Below are 20,419 nucleotides of genomic sequence, written 5' to 3' on the forward strand. Positions count from 1 at the left end.
AGTCAGTGCCATTATTAAATGGTTACTTCTCTTTAATTTTTGCAGGGAGTGTTGCTGTAGCTGTGTCATTCCCAGGACATTAGAGACAAGGTGGCTGAGATAATATTTATTATTGGACCACCTTCTGCCTATTTAGCAGTGATACCCCCTTGAGCACCTCTCCCAGACCTGCACAAGAGCTCTGTGTAGCTCAAAAGCTTGTCTCTCTCATCAACAGAAGCTGGTTCAATAAAAGATATTACCTCAGCCACCTTGTCTCTCTTTAATGCAACCACAGTGCTTTTAAACTGATGGTCTCCAAAGTGCCTCACACTGCTTTAACTGTTAGCAATTTTCAAGAGGCCATCCTGAGGCTAAAATAAGAATACAATTTAGTTTCAGTAACACAATGTAGCTTGTAAATTTGCATATTATTTACCAACAAAAATATAAGACAAATAGAAAAAAATAGCTTGTTGTCACAACCGTATACAGACATATCATTGGTGTTAGTGTTGAGTGTTCATTTCTTAACTGCCTGCCACAGGCTTCTTTAACTAGCTTGTGTTAAGTGATTACTGTATCAGTTCCCTGAATAAATAAATAAAAAAAACAAGTTGTAAGTATTAAGCAGCCTTTATTCCAGGCTCCAGAACCACTTTACAGATAGAGTTACTAGTATGCATCAGACACATGTAAAGATCTGAATAACCAGCTATTTATATGTATGAACCTGAGGCATGGGATCCAATTGCATAAAAGCAGACATGGAAATGAGTGCAGCATAAAAATCCCATCCAAAGATTTTGTTAGTCTTTAAAGTGCTACAGGACTGTTGGTTTGTTGTGCCAGCTACCACATGTATACAGACTGTGGTATATGAACTGAAGGCCCAATTCTGCACAACTCTGATGCAGGTGACTAATTTTAAGCATATGAGCATCCCGTTTTAAATCACTCAGACTGCTTCTGTGTATAAGTTATTCACATGAGCGTTTGCAGCACTTGGGCTCAAGAGGCAGGGAGACACCTCACTCATTGTGTTGTGTCACAAATAGCAAGCAGTCCTGCGGCACCTTGCAGACTAACACATTTCTGTATTGGTAATGAGCTTTCAGGGCTAACAAGTGGGTCTTACCCAGGAAAGCTCAATAATAAAGTCAGAGATCCTGCCCCGTCACGATTTGATCACCACAGATCTCGTGATACTTGGCGCCTTAGGGCCTCTTGTAGACCCAGCTCCTGGAGCTCTTCGATGGGAGGTGCGACTCTGGTTCCTCTTTCAAAGGTCACATTCCCGACCCGCAGGCGCAGGGAAGACTTGAACCCAGGTCCCCCCGCGGCGATTCGGTTTAACGCGACTGCTGTCTCGGTAAAGCCGGCGATTTCTGGGGTGCGTTTCCCGCGGGTTGGGCACAGGTGCTCAGGGCCGGGCTGCTCCGGTGCCAGAAGAGCTGGGCAAGGCGGCCCGGGGCGGAGCAGCGCGTAGCTACCTGGGCGCCGCCCCACACCTGCTCGCGCCTGGCGGCGGGAGGGCAGCGCCGATCAGGTGGCTGGCGGCTGGCTGACGTGGCCGCCGGCCCGCCCTATATGAAGCCCAGGCGGCGCTCGCGCGGTGGAGCCTGACGCCGGGGGGTGGCAGCGAGCATGGAGCCCGGCAGCGAGCAAGGTACGGGCGGAGCTCCCCGGGGCGGCGGCGGCGGCTCTGCCCCCACCAGCCTGCGCGCAGAGGCGCTGGTGGGGGCTGCCCAGGGGAGAGGGGGAGGAGCGGCCGCCTTCCCGCCGCCGCCCGTCCGGCCCCCGCGCTTTCTGTCCCCGGCGGGCGGGCGGGCGTGGCTCGCAGCCCCCAGCGCCGCAGGGCACGGGCACGGGCCGGGCTGGGGGGGCTGCCCCTAACCGGTGTCCTCCCCACTGCTCCCGGCCCCATCCGGGGCGGGGCTGAGGCGGCCGCCGGGCGGCGCGTTTTTATCTGCGCTTCGGGAGGGGCTGCGCGCGCCCTGCGAGCCGTGGGGGCTGCGGGAGCTCCGGCCCGGGGAAAACAGCGCCCCAGCCCCTGCTCCCGCCGTGGCCTGTCTGCAGCGGCCGGGCCCCAGCTGGCCGCTCCCCGGGCGCCCTGAGGCTGGGTACGCTCCAGGCAGCGCCCAGCCTGCTGCGAGGCCGAACTCCCTCGCGCTCCTCCCCTCCGCTCAGCGCCTGACACTCAGGCCCCAGCTGGCCGCAGTGACTTGCTTGAACTGCCCAGGGGGGCGGGTTAGAGACATTGGTGGTAAAATCTTGGCCTTCTGCTTAACCATGGCGCCGTCCGTACTGGACTGCCCTGAGTCTGCAGCAGCAGCGCTGTTGTCCTCAGGGTAGTAGCCAGGTGAACTTGTCTCTCACCAGCAGACCTTGCCGCCCCCCTCCCCCCCCCAAAAAAAAAGTTGCCACGTGTATCGTCTCTCTTTAAGTGCCTGCTTACTGAGGGCTGCAGCTTTCCCGCCCCCCCGCTCCTTGCAGGTGAAATGGGCTTAGATTTCTAACCTAAAAGGGGTGCACCATTAGCCTTGGTTGTGGAGGGAGTGAAGCTGGTTCTAAAGGGGGATTATTACCATGAGGCAGAGAGGCTGCTGTATTAATCTTTTTTTTTTTTTGAGAACAACAAGTTCTGTGGCATCTTATAATAGGTATTTTGGAGCATAAGTTTTTGTGGGTAAAGACGTGCTTAAGCGGGTCTTTACCCATGCAAGCTTCTTACATGAATGCAGCTTTTAGTGGCCTGTTCTAAGGTTGTCTTCACGTGTAGGTCCCGAGGCTACTGCTTTGCGCGTAGCGCTGGCATTTTGGGTGATAAGATGGCCACTACACTAAAGAATTAAATCCTGTCTCTAGTAGAAATCTGATTTCTACCTTCTATATACATGCAAGGTAGAATGGAATTACTCTGACTTCAGTCTCTGGGAGGCGTGATTTAAAATGGCTTATACATTCATATTAAATATGTGTGAGAGAGATACAGGCTAAGTGTTTATATCATCTGCTGTGCTCAGCATTCTGGGTATTTTATGACAGTACAACAAATGTGGATTGAAAACCAAACCCAACAAAACATTAATTACAGGAATGGGGAATAGGCATTTAGTTACTTTTGTAAACCTGGTAGTGGAGCAGTTCCAGTAAAATATTCTAATCGGTCATATCTCCTCTGGCAGAAGGAAACATCCAGTATTAATACAACATGAATGAGACCCTTTCCTACAGTATATCCAAGGATTAAATCTACTTGACGTTATCAGGAGTGCTGAACTGATTAGTTACAATTTTCTGGTGTGGAGTGGATAATGGTAAGGTATGGGACAATGCTCTAAGCAGGGGAGGGCCCTGGGGAAGGGACCCAAGCCCAGCTGCCCAAACATGGAACTAAAAATAATTGGATTCTGTGACTTCTACTAAATTGATGTCCCCTTCATTCTTGAGCAGGTATGATAGGATAGCAGTAGTAATGAAATTAAGAGGGGAAAAGTGAACTTAATTTTGCAACTTGACTGGTGGTTATGGTTGGGCCAATCTATCACAAGATCTGTTGCTCTAAAACCCTTTCAGAATGATGCTATACAAAGGCAGCTACTGTATAATAACATGCTGCATTATGCACTACTGACTTCTCTTTGGTGGAATAAATTAAACATACTTGAATAAACCCTTCTTCCACTGCTTGAGCAACTGGTACTGCATCTGGGTAAGATTGATATGGGCCCTCGTTTTGTATTTTCATGGCACGTGTTCAAAATTCTAATGAGTTAAATGATGAATAGCTAGTTGTGGTATAAACAATATACTGGCATGTCTCCAAATTGGACTTTATCTAGCTTTAGCCAAAACCCCAGCATTCTGTTTGATCAGAGGCAGTGCACCTCAGTTTGGTGCACTAATGCAGTTGGCCTGGTTAAACTCAACAAATGCACTTGTTTCAACCACTTTGTTTAGTACAGTGTGTACTGTACTGCATTAGTTGGTGATACTACTTTTTTAAAAGACAGCTTCTCTGCATGTGCACAACAAAGGGAAAGAGTTGCCTGGTAGACTTAATGCAGAGGAAAAATAACTTTTCTAGTGAAAAGTAGCAAAGGCACAACTGAAAGTTTTGTTTTGTTCCATTGTAAATGACTTGTGCATGCAGTTTTACCAAAGTGACTCAGAAGCATATCAGTGTAGTTGGATTAATATGTGCCACCTTAAAATACTGTGAAGTACTGAGGACATGACTTAAGCATTGAGGCTGAGGTCTGTTTTATTCTGTAACTGTAGACTTGTTAAATTTTAGTTCAACTTTACATGGAATATTACAAAAACATACATGGAACTTTTGCTTTGGCAGGGCATCTCCACTGAGCTTATGTGAGGGTCTGCTAAGGAAATATGTACTAGTTGAATCTCTTCTGGGTGACAGCATCCATAATCTGGCGTGATTTTTATCTAGCTGGATGACCCCTTATAATGGGTGTGGTCAAGTTCCTGTGGTCTCACAAAGTTTGTTCATGGCTACCCATCCTGGCTCTGTTTCGTGCTATTAGCTGCAGTTTACCCCTAAATGTCTTCTGTGGGGTTACACTGTGGAAGTGTAGGTAATTCTGATAGGCAGTATTGACCTCTGTAGTCCAGCAAATTCTCTTGTTTGGTGCCAGTCAGGTCCCAAGGGTGCTGGGGTAGAGAGGTTCAACCTGTAGTTATACACTAACCTAAACTGGTCAGATAAATATTGCACTTTGCATCTGAGATAAATTTAATAACTCACACCAAGATATATTCTGGTTGTAATATCTACCAGAAGGTACTGTAGTGTAGGCTTTAATCCAAAGCAGCTGTTCCCTGAGGCTATGTCTAGATTGCTGAGAACTGTCAACAAAAGATATGGAAATTGTTCAGTGCATTTGTGTATCTTCTGCTGACTCTTCTGTCGGGAGAGGCTTTTCTGACATGTGGCTTGTCCACCCTCAGCCAAAGGTCGGAAAAACCCCTTCTGTTGACATCTTTTCTTCCTTGTGGTATGAGGTGTACAGGGATACCGACAGAATGCTCCCGACTGGCAGATCTCTGACGGATCTGCAGTCTGAACAGGTGCTCTGTTGAGGAAATATCTGTCAACAGAAGCCTGCAGTCTAGACACTGCTTCAGTGCCGAATTATTACTTTCAGGCTATATGCAGTCTGGAACAAAAGACTGCCTAATGTGAAATACTTTCTCTCTTCCAGAAGCCACTGGCTCACTACTGCCCCCATCAGGAACTTGAAGGGAATGTTTCTATGCATTCCAACTTGTGATCTCCTCGTACAAAAGGAGACCATTCCAATCATGAAACCATCTACTCTGAAATAACAGGGCTTTTGTGCACTGAAGAAAACATAATCAGACTTTAAAAATAAGGCTTGCAACAAACTAGTAAAAAGAAATATAACTATAAGTTAACTCCAATACCAGCACCATGGGATTCTACTTCAGCATTTGATTGGCGAGTGCGAGCCCATGACTTACTACTACAGCTGCTTGTTGTCTTGACGGTGTACAAATTAGCAGACAGCGTATCTCTTTGGATTATAAGCTTGGCCCACCATACCAGTCTTGTCTCTCTCCTAACAGAAGTTGATCCAATAAAAGATATTATGTTGCCCACCTTGTGTGTCGTATTCTGGGACCACCATGATTATATTACTGGGCTAGTCTTAGGCAGCAGTTTGCTTGGATGAATGCATAGTGCGTAAAGAAGCGATATCTTGTTGACTCTTGGTGGTTGCTATGAATTCAAAACTAATATGGGTAGAGGATGAGAAGGCAACATAAAGGTACAGTACAGATAACTCAAACCAGCTCAGCAACAGCCATAATGCTGAAGAGATCAACTTTATATTCTCATTTGGCAAAAGTTGGACCCTGAGGTCTTTCTTACTATTTTCTGGAGAGTGTGGAAAGAGAACCTTGTTTAGATGCTATGTATGAAATCATGGCAAGTCCAGGACATGGCTGTAATGAGCAAGACAAATGCCTTTCGGTCTAACAAGTCAATTTACAGCATGACTGGTGAAGGATTTGGTGTGATAAGTGCAACTGCTGCTTAACTTATGTTATTACCTAATAGATGTCAATGCATAGTAACAACTTCATAACAATTAAGTTGCCAGCTGCAGTCTCACTCAGTGAAAGTGAAAAGAATCTCAGATGGCTTGATCTGTTCCTGAATGTTTGTACTCACCTATAGAATATCTTATTTACAATTAGTTTTGTATGTAGGTTGATTATGCAAAACAGATTTTAAAAAATACCCTGGTAAAGGCATCAAAAAACAAAGTGCAGTAATACAATGAAATAACTTCATAAACATAGCCACAAATAAAAACTGTTTCTTCACACTTTTGCAATATAAAGACTTGTGCAATGCTGGTTAGCAGCAAGTTCTTGTGCACTGGCAAAGCTCTTTAATTAGAATCACTGCAAGAAAGCAGTTTTAAACAGCACTAGAAGTTTTATGTTGGAGAGCAATTTTAATACTGGTTTGCTTTTAAAATGCTAAAATTAAGCGGGTGCTGCAGTATTCCTTAAAATGCTACTTAATGCTTATTCTTAGCTAGTGTTTGCATCAGGGATAAACCTTTCATTACAAACTAATACTGATAAATTATGAAAACAAAAAGCAGTCAAGTAGCACTTTAAAGACTAGCAAAATAGTTTTAGGCGAGCTTTCGTGGGACAGACTTGGACAACTTGGGTCTGTCCCACGAAAGCTCACCTAATAAACTATTTTGCTAGTCTTTAAAGTGCTACTTGACTGCTTTTTGTTTTGATAGTGTATAGACTAGCACAGCTCCCTCTGTTACTTGATAAATTATGGAGTGTCTTTGGCTTTGTGATGCTTGCATTCACTGAGTAGTAGGGTTTTCATGGGTAAATACACACTGACATTTTGAGGCCTGTCTCCATTACACACTGACAGTTCCCAACCCTTAAAGGCAGAGTGCATCAGTTAGCTGGAGCTAGTCTACACTTGCTACAGAACACTCTCCCATCAGCATAATAAAACCACCTTGAGATGCAGTAGGTATGTGGGTGTGAGAAGCTCTTGTGCTCACATAGCCCTGTCCATACTAACTTGGTCAGCACCAGTGCAGCTCACCATTGCTCAGAAACTTGGCGTGATGTTAGTGCATATGCACCCCATCAGAATGATCAGATCAGAAACAGCTCAGCCTTAAATGTGTAGTAATCACATACCCGAAAACAGTCTCCATGATTTAACAAGATTAATCTGAAGTGAAATTTGTCTGTTAAAACTGTATCATTCTCAGAGATCACAATTCCAAGCTTGTTTCTTTTACCTGCACTTGAGCAGTCTTCCATTTCTGATTCTTCAGGCCTAGCTTGCAAGCTTCACTCAGTAGTCCAAAAATATTTTTGAAGTGTTCTTGGAGTTGTGGTAAATGGCGCTCTTCTATTCTGTTTACACTGTTAAACACACAGTATAAACATCTCTTTCTAGAACTAGCAGTCTGTATGGGGCCTGTTTGTAACTTGTCCCTGTCCCAGATCCTTGGCTCCTAGGCTGCTTTGTTCTGTTCTGTCAGCACAGACAATCATGAATCTTCTTTAGCACACTAGGGATAGTTCTTCATCCAGACACAGAATTCTGAAGTGATACATAACCTTCCCCAAATCCCTAGCCCTTGCTGAAGGCAATATTCTGGGGAATGGCTGGAATGCTTGCAATTGGTCAGTCCTGGCTGCCAGGACAGTCCCTTTGCCTCTGTTAGCTGCTGGCATATTACAGAGTAGCCTGTGACTGCTGTAAAATGCTGGTTACCAGCCTGGTGCAGAAGTGTTTAAACTGTACTGAGCCCTTTTCAGCAAAATGCAGTGGTTGGTGGGAACAGCTCTAAATCGATCCCCAAAGTATGTACACCAGCTGCTGCTCCACCTCTCCAATGTTGTTGCAGTTTGCTGCAAGAATCTTGTCTCTGTGCTTGCTCCAGTACTAATCTCATGCTAGGTTTTGCTTTCTAGTGTTAACTTTTTTCAATGCTACTGGCCATGTAGAACAGTTTCTGTATCCCTGTTAAACTACAGCTGTTAAACATTTCTCCCCTCCTTAGCCTGTATGTATGGTCTCTTTTTTTTTTTCCCCTCCTCTATTAGTCTGATTCTTTTTACATGTTGCAGAACGTTGATCTGCCTAGGAAGTGAGGGGAGGGCTACCTCTGTTAGGGAGTTGAGCAAGGCTGCCTTACTTGTACTAGTCCATCTGGGGCTGAAGAGGCCTCTGGGCTCTTCTAAATCCTGCCATAGCTGTAAGGACTCTCTTGGTACCAAGAGCCTCTGTCATACTTCCTTCTAACTGCTTGTATTTCTTACACAAGGGTATGGGGCAGCTAGCTGAGAGGCCACATTTGTCTGACAATGGTAGAAAGCTTTCTAAGATCCATTTTCATTGGCATCGGAGACTCTGACCTAATCTTTGTCATTGCAATGTACAGAGCAGTTGGCCTGCTTGGCCGATGTGCTATCTATAATTCTGAAGTATTGAGATTCACTGCAGGTAGTGACATAAAATTGTATCCTTTCAGACAAATACAGTGCAAGATGGAAACAACAAAACTTACTGTTTCCATGGCAGCAGAACTGTGTAGGAACTTTACCTGAATACTAAGGATTCCTGGGCTAATTTACAAAATTTTGTTGTACATGGAAAGTTGTCTGGTGCTTTTTTCCCCCTGCCTAAGAACAGGATAATAGTCAAGGTTGCTGACCTCTGTTCAGCAAGGCCATATGAAAGAATCCCAAGTGGCTTCAAAGCAGAACTATTGCCTGACAGAGCTTGTATCAGAAAAGCACACAGCTGCTACTCCTGGAGGAAATCTTTCCTAGCATTATTAAGGGTCATTATGTGGTGCTAGATGCCTCACTTATCATCTTGGGTATGCTGCTGTGAGTAAGCCAGAATGAGGGACTGGAAGGGAAGCAAGTTACTAAAATAAAACTTGATAGAAGAGATACTTTAGGCAGAATTGTCACTGTAAAACAGCTTCAGCTTGGACCCGATGTAGCCTCTCAGCTTAGAGGTGCTGCATAGGTGCACTTATCTGTCAGGGAGAGGCATGGGGTAGAATGGAACCATGCCATACATGGCTAAATGGAAGCCCCTTAAAACTGAAAACTCAGGCCTCTGTCACTAAGGTCAGGTGTACACAAGACCTGAAAGTCAATCCTAGATATGCAGTTCTAGCTATGGCAATTGTGTAGTTGGAGTCAGTGTATCTAGGGTCAACTTATCTGGCTATCCTCACAGAGGGAGGTGATGGGGGAAACTCTCCCATCAACCTCCCTCAAGTCTGATTTTAAGTGAACTTCAAGAGGTTCAGAATCTGGCCGAAGACTACAGTATCATCCATGCCATAGATATGTCGGCAAAAGACTCCAACAATGTGGAAGAAGCTTAAGTGAAGCTGGCAGCAGAATTCGTGATGGGGCATGGAGGCCCTATGTACAATGAGGAGGAACACAGACTGCATCGAACTTGACAGCAAAGATACAGCGGAAGGCTGGGGGTGCAGTTGCACATGGAAACTAGGTGATATACTTGACTTTATTAGAATTTAGAAGGATCTCTCCCTCTAAGACTGAGGACCACAGGAACTGTACGCTCCTCCTAAGACCAACATTTTTGTAGAAGTTAGACACCAATGCAGTCAAGACTTCTACTCCTCACAACGAGCAGTACAGGGATTGATGGAGCCCTGATAGCTTGGCTTTTTTTCTTCTCTGCCTAGCTGGGATGTGCAAAATTGAACCCCAGTAGGGCATGTGTGGCTGGAAGTAGTGAGGAAACAGCCTGAGGGCCCTCAAATGCTGAAGTGAGAATCCCAGAAAACATTTTAGAATGCACAACTAAAATCATACGGGAAGAATTGCTGCTAGCCAACCGGGAACTAGTTCTACAAAAGGAATTACAGGTTGGACTCCTAGTCTGTTATCCTGCATCTGGGCTGATCCAGAGAATTTGCTGAACCAGGGGACGTGAACATTGCCTAGCATGTTATCAACATTTTCACTGCTTACTGGACTCTTAAAGGACATCTAGGGGTAAATTACAGCTAAATAACACAGAGCTGAAAATGAGGATTGGTAGCTGTAAATAAACTTTATGGGACAGTGGGGAAATACAGCCAGATGTCCACTTATCGTAGGCAAGGCCAACTAATAATATGCTGGGCCATGGATGTTGCTGGACTAGAGGTTCAACCTTTATTTTCATTGCTGCAACAGTTCTGGTCTCCCTGTTTTTCAAGCTGGGCTTCATGCCCCTATTCACAGTCCAAAGAATACCAACCAGAATACCTAGTAAATGGGGTGTACTGAAGATGTAAGTGCCATTTGTAAATGGAAGTTTTTCCTGATAAGTTTCTGGGACCACTTCTGCAGAACTGAAACTTAAAATAAAATGTTCTAGTCCATGGCTGCTGCAGCTTAAACACTGCATTATAATTTAGAGCAACGTCTTTGAACCAGCAAGGATGCTCCATTACCTCTGTTGCTAATTCTTACCTAGCAGCAGAACAAAATCTTACTTCTGCTCAGAGTCTGACTAGCAGAAGCTTGCACTGGACTTTGGCCTTGTCTACATTATACATCCTTTTTCAAAAGGAAGCTTTTGCTGATAAAACAGTGGAGGTGTACATGCCACAAGGCTTCTTTTTGTGGCAAAACTCTCTCTCCATACACCTCACTTGAAAAGCAACTGGCAATTTAGTTAGATGTCTATGGAACAGTGAGATTGAGAAATCTGCATCTTGTTATACTGTACCTGCCCCATGGGGCATTGCAAACCCTTTCCAAAGCACACTGTAGCCAGTTGCAAGGTGGGTAGCCACCTCCAGTACACTGGTTTCTGCATCAATGCAAGAACTGCTAGCATGGATGTTCCCTGCCAATGAAAGGAACATACTGTGGCTGTGCATCAGCCATTTATTTAAAGCGCTTTAATTAAACCGCATAACTCTTTTTTTTTTTTTTTTGGTCTTCAGAACTCTGTAATATAGACAGTAATTCACCCTAAGCTGTGCATTTAAGATCTATGCAGAGGCTCTGGCCTGTAGCAGGGGGAGAGTTTTCCAAAGCCTGAAGCTGCCAGAGATGGCAGAGAGGTGCTCCTCCTTGCTGGCCCAAGCAACAAATTGGCAGGGCCAGGGAAGGGGGCCCGTCACTGTCCCCAGCAGGGAGCCATCCCAGTAAGTCTGACCACCAACCCTCTGTCCCACCCTCAGCTAGAGCCCTTGCATCCTAGCCCTGCCCCAGCCCTGAGCTCCCTGCCACGTGCAGAACCTCTTGGCCCCACAGAGAATTTTGTTCTCTGCATGGATATGAAGGTGATGTGTTGCACATCACCTCTGTATTGATGCACATAAGAGAATTCACTTTGCTCAGGGTGGCAAAAGTTAGAGGGAACACTGGGTAGATGTAGCCTTAATCAAAGACAAGAGTCAAAATATGGAGGCCAGGGAAAGGGTAGAGGTGGACCCTTTCTTTCTATTACAAAACAGCTGAGGCAAGAAAGGGGAAAAAGTGCTTACCTGCTGGAGGAGGAGCTTCAAATTTACCAGAGCCCTATAAGCTATAGATGGATTCAAAGGCATGTGCTCCAGCAAGGGCAGCACTGTGGCGGAATCAATCCGCCTGGGGTGGAGTGTGAACATAGCATTGGCCTTAGTGCTGGGAGAGCTCAAGCTTGTGTAGAAGCCCCTAACGAGTAGCTGTCAAAATTCTTATTGGTGCCTGTTTACTTTTTGAACCTGAGCAATTGACGGGTAAAGCTGTGGCAGGCAAGTGCTTCACGTGCTTGCTGTGTTAGGCATTTGATTCCCTTTTGTCTCTCTCAGAAAAAGGCCTTTTGTCACTGTGATCAAACAGCAAGTTCTGGCAGGCTGTGTGCACTGCTGGAGAATATCCTATTGCAGCAGGGAGAGGCTGATGATCCTTCGTTCTTTTTAGGGTTTGGGGCTGCAAATGTGAAGTTAAAATGCCAGAAGAATTGCCTTGCTGCTGAAGCAGTGGCAGTGGTCTCTTCAGCCTTGGCAGACCTGCTTCTTACTCCCATCTCTACATATACAGTAGCAGCCATTTCAGCTGAGATCTTGAGCTGCTAAACACAAATGCAGGTGTCTGGATTTTAAAAGAATGTTTTTCTTGTAGGTCAAACTTATAAAGGCTGCAACAAACTTCATTCTTTCTTCATCCCTATAGTCTTACGAGACACAGAGCTAATTTCAGGCTTTGTCTGTCCCACGCATCTTACAGCAGCATAACTATGGTGCTGAGGCAGCAATGTTGCTGTAAATTTTGCAGGGTAGCAGCTCTGTTCCAAAGGTGCTGGAGCAAGAGGTGCTGCTGCACCCGCTGGCTTGAAGTGGCATTTTATTTAGCATTTGTGTGGCAGAGTTGTAAACAGCCATTGAACCAAGCCCATGCACCCCTGCTCTGTGCCACTCCTATTGAGTGGTGTTTGCTCTGTTGGCAGAAGATTGTCTAATGTCAGTATAATGTCCACACAAGCACTTTTTTGGTGAAACTTGGTAGCTCTGTGAGGGGAGGGGGTGTGTGGGTGTGTGTTGGGAGGGGGGGGGTGCTTTTTTAACTCTACAGGCAAAAGTGCTGGTGTAGCCACTGCCTGAGACTTGACTTGACTTGGTGCTACTGTAACCCACACACCTGTGTGTGCTTAACTGTCATGGGTAGTGTTACCTAGACCACTTTGCAGAGAAGGAATAAGTGTCCTCTACAGCCCAAGCTGAGAGCCAGCGGGCCTTTAGTGCAAGCTGTAGAGATGTCTCCACTAAGATCCAGAGGTTCCTGGTTCGAGGGTGCCGCTGGGCATTTACACTACAATTTGCCATATACCCAGACAGGACAACCGTTCAAGTTTATTAGGGTCAACTTGCCAGAAGAATCCTAGATATCCGAAGTATTACAAAACAAACACTGGAGGCACTCAGGTTAGTATTCCTCTGCAGCTGCTGGCAGGCAGGGCTTTCCCTGAAACTTTCCCTCCTTGGCTATTGGCCCAGCAATATGTGTAGAATTCCCTGAAGCCAACATGTAATCTTTTCCAGGAAGAGTGGGATAAAGGGTTTAGGGCAGGGGTGTGCAATAATTCTTTGTGGGGGAAAGGGTATGGTGGGCACTCCCAAGATTTTGGTAAGTGGTCATTGGCTGTGTGAGCTGTCAAGTGGGGGGTGGGGAGGGAGAGGGAGGGCAAAGGAGACCGTTGTCCCTGGACGTGGCCCCTCAAAGGGGCCCATAGCTCCAGTTACTGCTAAAGTAACAGCAGTGGTGGCTGGTACCCACCTAGTGCAGAGTTCTGTCCTGGCTGGGATTTGTGTGCTGCTTCATTCAGTGTTGAAGGAGGCGGGTCTCTGGTGCTCCTGATAGCTAGACAACTGTGTCCTTATTTTAGCCGACTCATCCCTGACCATGCCTTAGAATTCCTCCCTTATTCTAATAGTTGCCTTTCCCATTCTTTTAGTGTGTGTGGGAGGACTTGACAAGAAGGAAATCACTGCTCCTATTGCTCTGCCAAGTTCTTCCAGCAGAGCTTGTCTCTATAGAGGGGACAATATCCCAGCAACTCTGTGGGATGTTAAATATAGAAGAGAAGCAGGACATATGACAAACCTAAAGAGACTGCCTTTGCCTCAAACTTGCCAGCTATCTTCCCTAGTCAGACTACTGCACTCTGGTCTTCAGAGCCTGTTCTACTGGCTTCGGTCAGCATCAGCTCTGACTGTACCTGCTGTTTCCATAGCCTCACCTCAGTTTGCACAAGGCAAGCACTGGGCTTAGTGACAGGTTGGCTTTAAAACAGACCAAATGTTGTCCTTGCGTTGCAACCACCCCTGTTTCTGTCGGTTTGCTCTGGTGCAACGAAGCTTCAAAAATTGATGCATCCCACTTACCGTGAGCCATGAGTCTAGTGACTCAGACCTATTGAGGATTGGTAGGACAAAGGATGAATACTCTCCTGGCACAGCTTTAAAGCAGGGATGGGAAGCCTTTTGGGTTGGGGGGCCACAGACCCACAGAAAAAAATCAGTTGGGGTGGGGGCGTGGCAGCACTCAAGTGAGATGCAAAAAAAATCCACCTCATGGACACAGTTCCTGAGTGAATAACAGAAACAAGGATGCTCCTTTTATTCCCTATGGGCTGGGGGTATGGAGTCTGGCTGATGGGAGCTGCACCAGGTAAACCCTCCCCAGGGGGGTACACATGGCTCTGTGACTTGCTGCTCCTAGGCGCTGCCTGGAATCCTGGCCAATCAGAGCAGTGGGGGGAAGCCTCCAGACAGTGCTGGGCTGCCATTCCCCCAGTGGGATGGAGGAGCAATAGCAGCATGTGGAGCCACTTTCTGAACCTGCCAGACCAGAGCCCGTGGGCTGGATCTGGCTGTGACTTGCCCGAGTCTGGCCTGTGAGGCTTGGGGCTTCACACCCCCACACCTTGCCGCTGGCCGGATGCTGGGGAAGGGAGCCCCAAAACTTAGGGGCTTGATCCAGGCAAACCATGGGCCAGTTCTAAGCCAGGAGTTCCCCACCCCTGGCTTAAAGGTGGCTTCCCAACTGTCTTAAGCCTGGAACAAGAGTGCGTGACTCGCCCTTTGCCTTGGCCAGTGCTCAGTTGAAACATTTATCTATCTTGGGGGAGAACAAGGTTCAGTACCTTTTGGTCTCAAGCCTGAGGTTGCGTGATACGCAGTGTTCTCCTTTCACACAACCGTACGTGAAGTGGGGGCTGCTTCGCTTTCTTCTGCTTTGTTGCCTTGTTCCTGGCTTCTGATGTTCAGTAGTGGATCGAAAGGTGCTCCCTAGCCTCGCATCACTGCCTGGCCCCTTTGCTTGCTGCTGAGACTGTGTTCTTCCCTCCATTCTCTTCTGAACATAATGCTTGCTTCTCAGTAGCTTCCCCAGGGCTTCTCCCAACCCCAGAGGCTGAATACTGCCTCCCTGCTGGGCTCCTTTCTTAACCCTTTTCTTAGCTGGCGTTTTCTTTGGCCCTTCAGGAGTGGTTTCTTTCTGCTCTGGATCCTTTGAGCGGTATCTGAGGCAGGCACGTGCTTGCTTTTGTGTGTGCGCTCTCCAGGTTCTAGATCAGAGAGGCTGGCTGGATGCGCATTAACCTAAGCCATGTCTCGGTTACTAATTTTCTTTTTGACTTCATACCCTCGCTTCTAATTACCCAACTGCTACAGGGCAATGTAATTCCTCCACTTATCTCTCCTGTGTGGATCTGTGACCTTATCACTTCCCTACAGGTCATGCTAAGGAGAGAGGGGCAGAGTACCCAGTAATGTGAGAGCAGGCCAATGACTGTGAAACTGTCCTGGAGTTTGGGATTGCAGTAAACCAAGTATTAAAGCCGAGTGTAACTTTCTGCACCCAGTGACTATACAAAATACCAACTCTTGGCAGTAGTAGCCAAAAACTCTGGATGTGTGTTATAATACTTCATGACCAAAACAAATGAAACAGGCAAAATTCAACACCAAAATCCAGCCTTTTAGGGCAGGCCAAAGTGAGACTGCTATAGTTCAGCTTCTTAGGCCCTTCTAGGAGAAGATACACTGAGCACTCAAAAGTTGTGGAAAGGTAGGTCTCGAAACTCAGTACCTACCCCAGGAGGTAGGACCCAGCCTACTTCAGCAGGGCCAGAGTTCTGACTCAAATGTATCCAATCTATTCCTGTTTAGAACCTGCCTACAGGATATACCATTACCTCCCGTAAAGGTATTGCTGCCCCTTAACAGCAGCAAAATGTGTGTGGAGATGAAGTAATGGCATCTGACAGCTGGAACATCAAATATTCTGAATTGTTCTATCAGTTATTTAAAGACTTCATGTCTGTCTTTTTTTCTTTCCTGAGACGTTGACTTTGTTCTTGCACTTCCAGAAGGTATTCTGATTACGGTGGTGAGAGGCTTGAATAAAACAGAGTAGTGCATCTTGAAGTTATGGTCTTGATGCAGGAATTACTGGCTGAAATTCTGTGGCTAGTACCCTGCAAATCCACAAACATCCACTAAATATGCTTGGATATCTGCATCCATGAATGTCACTGCGAGTATCCAGGGTTCATTTTTGTGGCTAGAAATGCAGACAAATTTCATATCCATTCAGGGCTCTATGTATGGCCTGTTTGTATGAGGTGAAATTAAATGAAGGCCAGAAGGGGCAAGCAGTGAAATAACTAAAGAACACCAAGAGCCCAGGAAATAAGATCAAGGGAGAGGTGATCAAACATGGTGGAGAAAGCATGATTCAGGAAATGCACAAACTACATAATATAGCATGGAAAGAAGGGAAGGCACCTAAGGAATGGACAAAATCTGTGCTAGTGACAATACCCAAGAAAGGAAGTACATTGAATCGCAAGAACTACAGAATGAATGCCCTAACGAACCATCTAGGTAAGGTGCTGATGATGATACTGACTGAGACTCAGATCGCAGATAGAAGAACATATAGCAGACGAGCAAGCAGGGTTCAGAAAAGACAGAAGTACCACACAGCAGATATTGGCACTAAGACTGATAGTAGTAGAGAGAGAGCTCAACGAAAGAACAAAAACTTGCTTTGTCAATTTTCAAAGGCATTTGACAGTATAGATCAGAAAGTGACTTGGGTGGTGTTGGAGTCATACAAAGTGGATAGCAAACTGATACAGGTGTTGAAAGGTATTGATAATGCAGAGGCAGCAGTGAATGTGTGGGGAGTTGAGAAGTTGGTTTAAAACAAGTGGAGGTACGAGACTTGGTGATACTGGATCTCTTTATCTTCATCATGCATCTGGAGAGAGCGATGGACAAGATCAAGGAAGCGGTAGAAGGGATATTTTTGCAAGGGAAAAGAATTAACTTGAGGTTCACAGATATCGTTATCATTGAGGAAGATGAGGAGAAGTTAGTGAAAACTGTGGGTGTTAAACAAAGAAGGGAAGCGGTATGGACAGATCATGAACATCGATAAAACAAAAACAGTGGTATTTGGAGATAAGGAAGATCAGTGTCGATGGTTTTGAACTAGAAAATGTAGAGAAGCTCACATTTGAGGAGCAACATAACGTATAATCTAGACTGTAAGAAGGAAATAGCGACTAGAATAGCGAAAACAAGAGCGAGTTTGAAGGCGACGGATAAGATCTGTTAAAGCAAAGCAATTAGCTTAAGAACGAAGTTGGGCATCTTGAAAAGTGTGTATTCAGCAGCATGTTGTCCAGATGTGAGACATGGGTGATTACAAAACATTAGAAAAGGAGAATATTGGAGTTCGAAAGGAGGAGTTATAGGAAGATTCTGAGAATAGGATGGATGCAGAAGGTCACCAGTGAGGAATTATATATAGGAAGATACAGCCGGAAGAGAACCTGCTGCAGAAGGCTATAAAATGGAAGCTACAACTATTTGGACATATTTGCAGAATGAATGACAAACAAAAAATCGAGACCCTAGTATTCGGCATAATGGACAACTCTAATAGGAGAGGCAGACCCCACAGAGAATGGATAGATGATGTAGTAGATTGTAGACTAGCTCTGCACCAGAAGCTAAGCCACTCTGCCCTGGATAGGGGGAGATGGAAGGAAATAGTGAGAGAGGCATCAGACGCCAATGGGTGCCAAGCCCATGGTTATTGACTATGATAATGCAGAAGGGGCCACTATGATGATTTTAAGATTGAGACATCACCATGTCGGGCACTAAAACACACTGATTAGCTTTGCCCCATAGTTTGAGGTCAAGTTGCTCGGTCCCAAATCCTTAGAATATTTGCCATGTGTAATTGATTCTTGATTAAGGCTTAGGCTGAGGGGCAGGACTCCCTCACTTTTTTCTATTCATGGGCAAAATAATTTTTGTGTACACGAAGACACCTGCAAGGTGCACCACTTATAGAAACCTACGTTACTGGTTGTAGGTGCTGTGGGTACTCTGCTAATGAGCTGGGCAGCATCTGAATCTCTCCTGGGTGGCTGTACAAGTGCTCGGCTTACAGGGAATGCTGCTCGGGGGGTCTTAAGCTTTTAGACCTACATAACTGACCCTTCACGCAGTAAGTCTGTTTTCAGGTGTAAGCCAGTCAGTAAGACCTCTTCTAGTCCTACATGCAAATAGCCAGTGGGAAATTGGCTGAGTAGCCTATCATGAAAATGCAATAAACAAAAGCCACCATTACACAATTTCCAAGGGTTGAGGTACCAGAGTTTGGGAACTCCCTGCTATAGAGGAAGGATGTTGTGCTGTCCAATTTGTCAGCATTTCAATTGACATCAGACTTGTGCAATCATGCACACTGACAAGGGAGAAACAAAATGAGCTGAGCAGGCATCTGCTAAGCACTGAAATGAAACTGCCGCATGTGTTATCAACACAAGACTTTTAAAACTGTTGCTGTATTAGGCCAGCTCTGCACTAGGAGAAAAAAATGATTTGATAGGCAAGTCCAGGTATGTAATTCTCATACCTGGACTTGCCTATCTTGTGGGTTTTTTGCCATCCCCCAGAGCAGATGGACAATAGGAAAAACTCTCATGTTGACTTTCCGTGCTCCTCGTGACTGTGACGAGCACTGTGGTAGACAGCAGTGCCCTGACGGCTTGCTTTAGCACAGTCCCACTAGGTGCACTGAATCAAACCTCAGAAGATTGACCACTAGTGTATCAATCTTCTGATAATTATAGATGTGCCCAGTGGGTGGGCACCCTGTGGCTTGTGGGGCATATGCATCCTACAGGGTTTCCACTATGGCCTGTGGACCTCCTGTCTGCCACCTTCCCCCACATGCCTCTCATGCACTGAGGCACTGGAGCCCAACATTGCTACTCCTCCCTGCCTCCCAGCACTTTCAGAGTGCCATGAATCTGCTCATTCATGCTCTGCCCCTCAGAGTTTGAACTCTGCAAACAGCTGATTTGTGGCATTCAGGTTCTGGGAGGGAAAGGGAGAAGCAGGGACAGGGTTAATCAGTAGGTTCATGGTGCTCCGAGAGGAGGTGGGGGGGAGAACCAGTGCGTGGAAAAGATGTGGGTGAGGGTGGCAGACAGGGTCAGTGGACTGCAGATGGAACCCCAGTTGGTGGTAGGTTACCCACCTGCAGACCACTGAGACATGGGCAGGCCATTGGTGTGACCTACTCAGTTGTTGTGGGTGCGCATCTAGTCTACCAAACTGTTAGAACATTCCAAGTTCCCTACTTCTGCTTACCTAGTACATGCAGCGTACACTTTGAATTCAGTAGCATTCTTTGCCAGTCCATGGCTGCAAGTACTCCTGCTTGACCGTATTTAAAAAACTGATGGTTATCGCCATGTTGAAGCAGTCTTGACACAGATGCTTAGCTATGCTCCCTAAGCCTCTCTGTAGAATCCGTTTCTGCATTGTATTACAATGTTTAGAGATTGGCTCATCAGCCATAACTTACAATATGGATATCAAGGTCTCTGCATGTTTTGGTTGAATAATCATCTGTATTTGAGCTCTAACAAATTACATTAGAATTCATGGTGGGGACAATATATTGCTAAAGACAAGTGCACAAAAATGTGTCATGAGTGGACATTGTCTGAATCTTAATTTTGAATGTCAGATGCTTTTCTTTTGTAAGAGAATCTCTTGAACAAGTTTCATTTGTTGCATTAATCCTGGGTGTTCATCTTGAGTAGGCCCCCCCAGAGCATGATGTGTATTCTACACACTCATATGCACCTGTTTATACAATCTCTACTATCTCGGCTGGTCCTTTTTTATATTCATTCCTTGTTGGCATTTCTTCCACTTCAATCCTTGTTGCCAACTCTTGTGTGGGAAATATACCTCCCTTGAGTATTAATAAACATTACATTGACTTGCATCAAATAACAAAGCTCACTGTAATGATGCAGCTGCATGGCACTGAGGACAGAGATGGGTCTTGACAGCCCCTTCTCTCTCCCTTTAGAGACATGAGAAGGAAACCCACTATGAGTGCTATCCTAGGTGGAGAATGCAGAGCTCTAGTAAAAGCTTACTGTAACTTAAATATAATGCCCTTATAGCATGAGTCTTCTATTTGCTTATCAGACTAGAGCTACACTTTAGTTTTTAAATTTTAATCCTACAAGTAATCAGTTTGGAATATCAATCAGTTTCTTATCTAAGCCAAATGGACACCTTGATAATAACACAGCAGGCCTACCAACTGTTAAACTAGGCAATGCAGAGTCTCCTCTGTAGCTCTCTACCCAACAGAGTGTAAGTGGGCAGGAAAAGGCGGTGGGGCTTGAGATAATGGGGTGAAGGGAAGTTTGGTGAGAACAACCAAAACCTTTGGCATTAAGAAGGCTTTGCTTAGTTGATGAATGGAATTTCCAAGGGCATGAGACATCTGAAGATGAGTTTTA

The 20,419-nt window shown here is 45.7% G+C and overlaps 1 protein-coding gene across 1 annotated transcript in view; it reads left to right on the forward strand.

The window, feature by feature from the left end:
• The first annotated feature begins 1,469 nt into the window (after window positions 1–1,469).
• The window catches only part of LOC142009261 (tumor protein D52-like), a 195,419-nt gene continuing 176,469 nt past the window's right edge, over window positions 1,470–20,419 (forward strand). Inside the window, exon 1 of the mRNA XM_074987051.1 lies at window positions 1,470–1,648. Coding sequence (XP_074843152.1) covers window positions 1,627–1,648 — 22 coding nt within the window. The 5' untranslated portion in view covers window positions 1,470–1,626. The remainder of the gene's footprint in view (window positions 1,649–20,419) is intronic.

The sequence above is a fragment of the Carettochelys insculpta genome, chromosome 2 (assembly GCF_033958435.1).
Source record: "Carettochelys insculpta isolate YL-2023 chromosome 2, ASM3395843v1, whole genome shotgun sequence".
Lineage (NCBI taxonomy): Eukaryota > Metazoa > Chordata > Testudines > Carettochelyidae > Carettochelys > Carettochelys insculpta.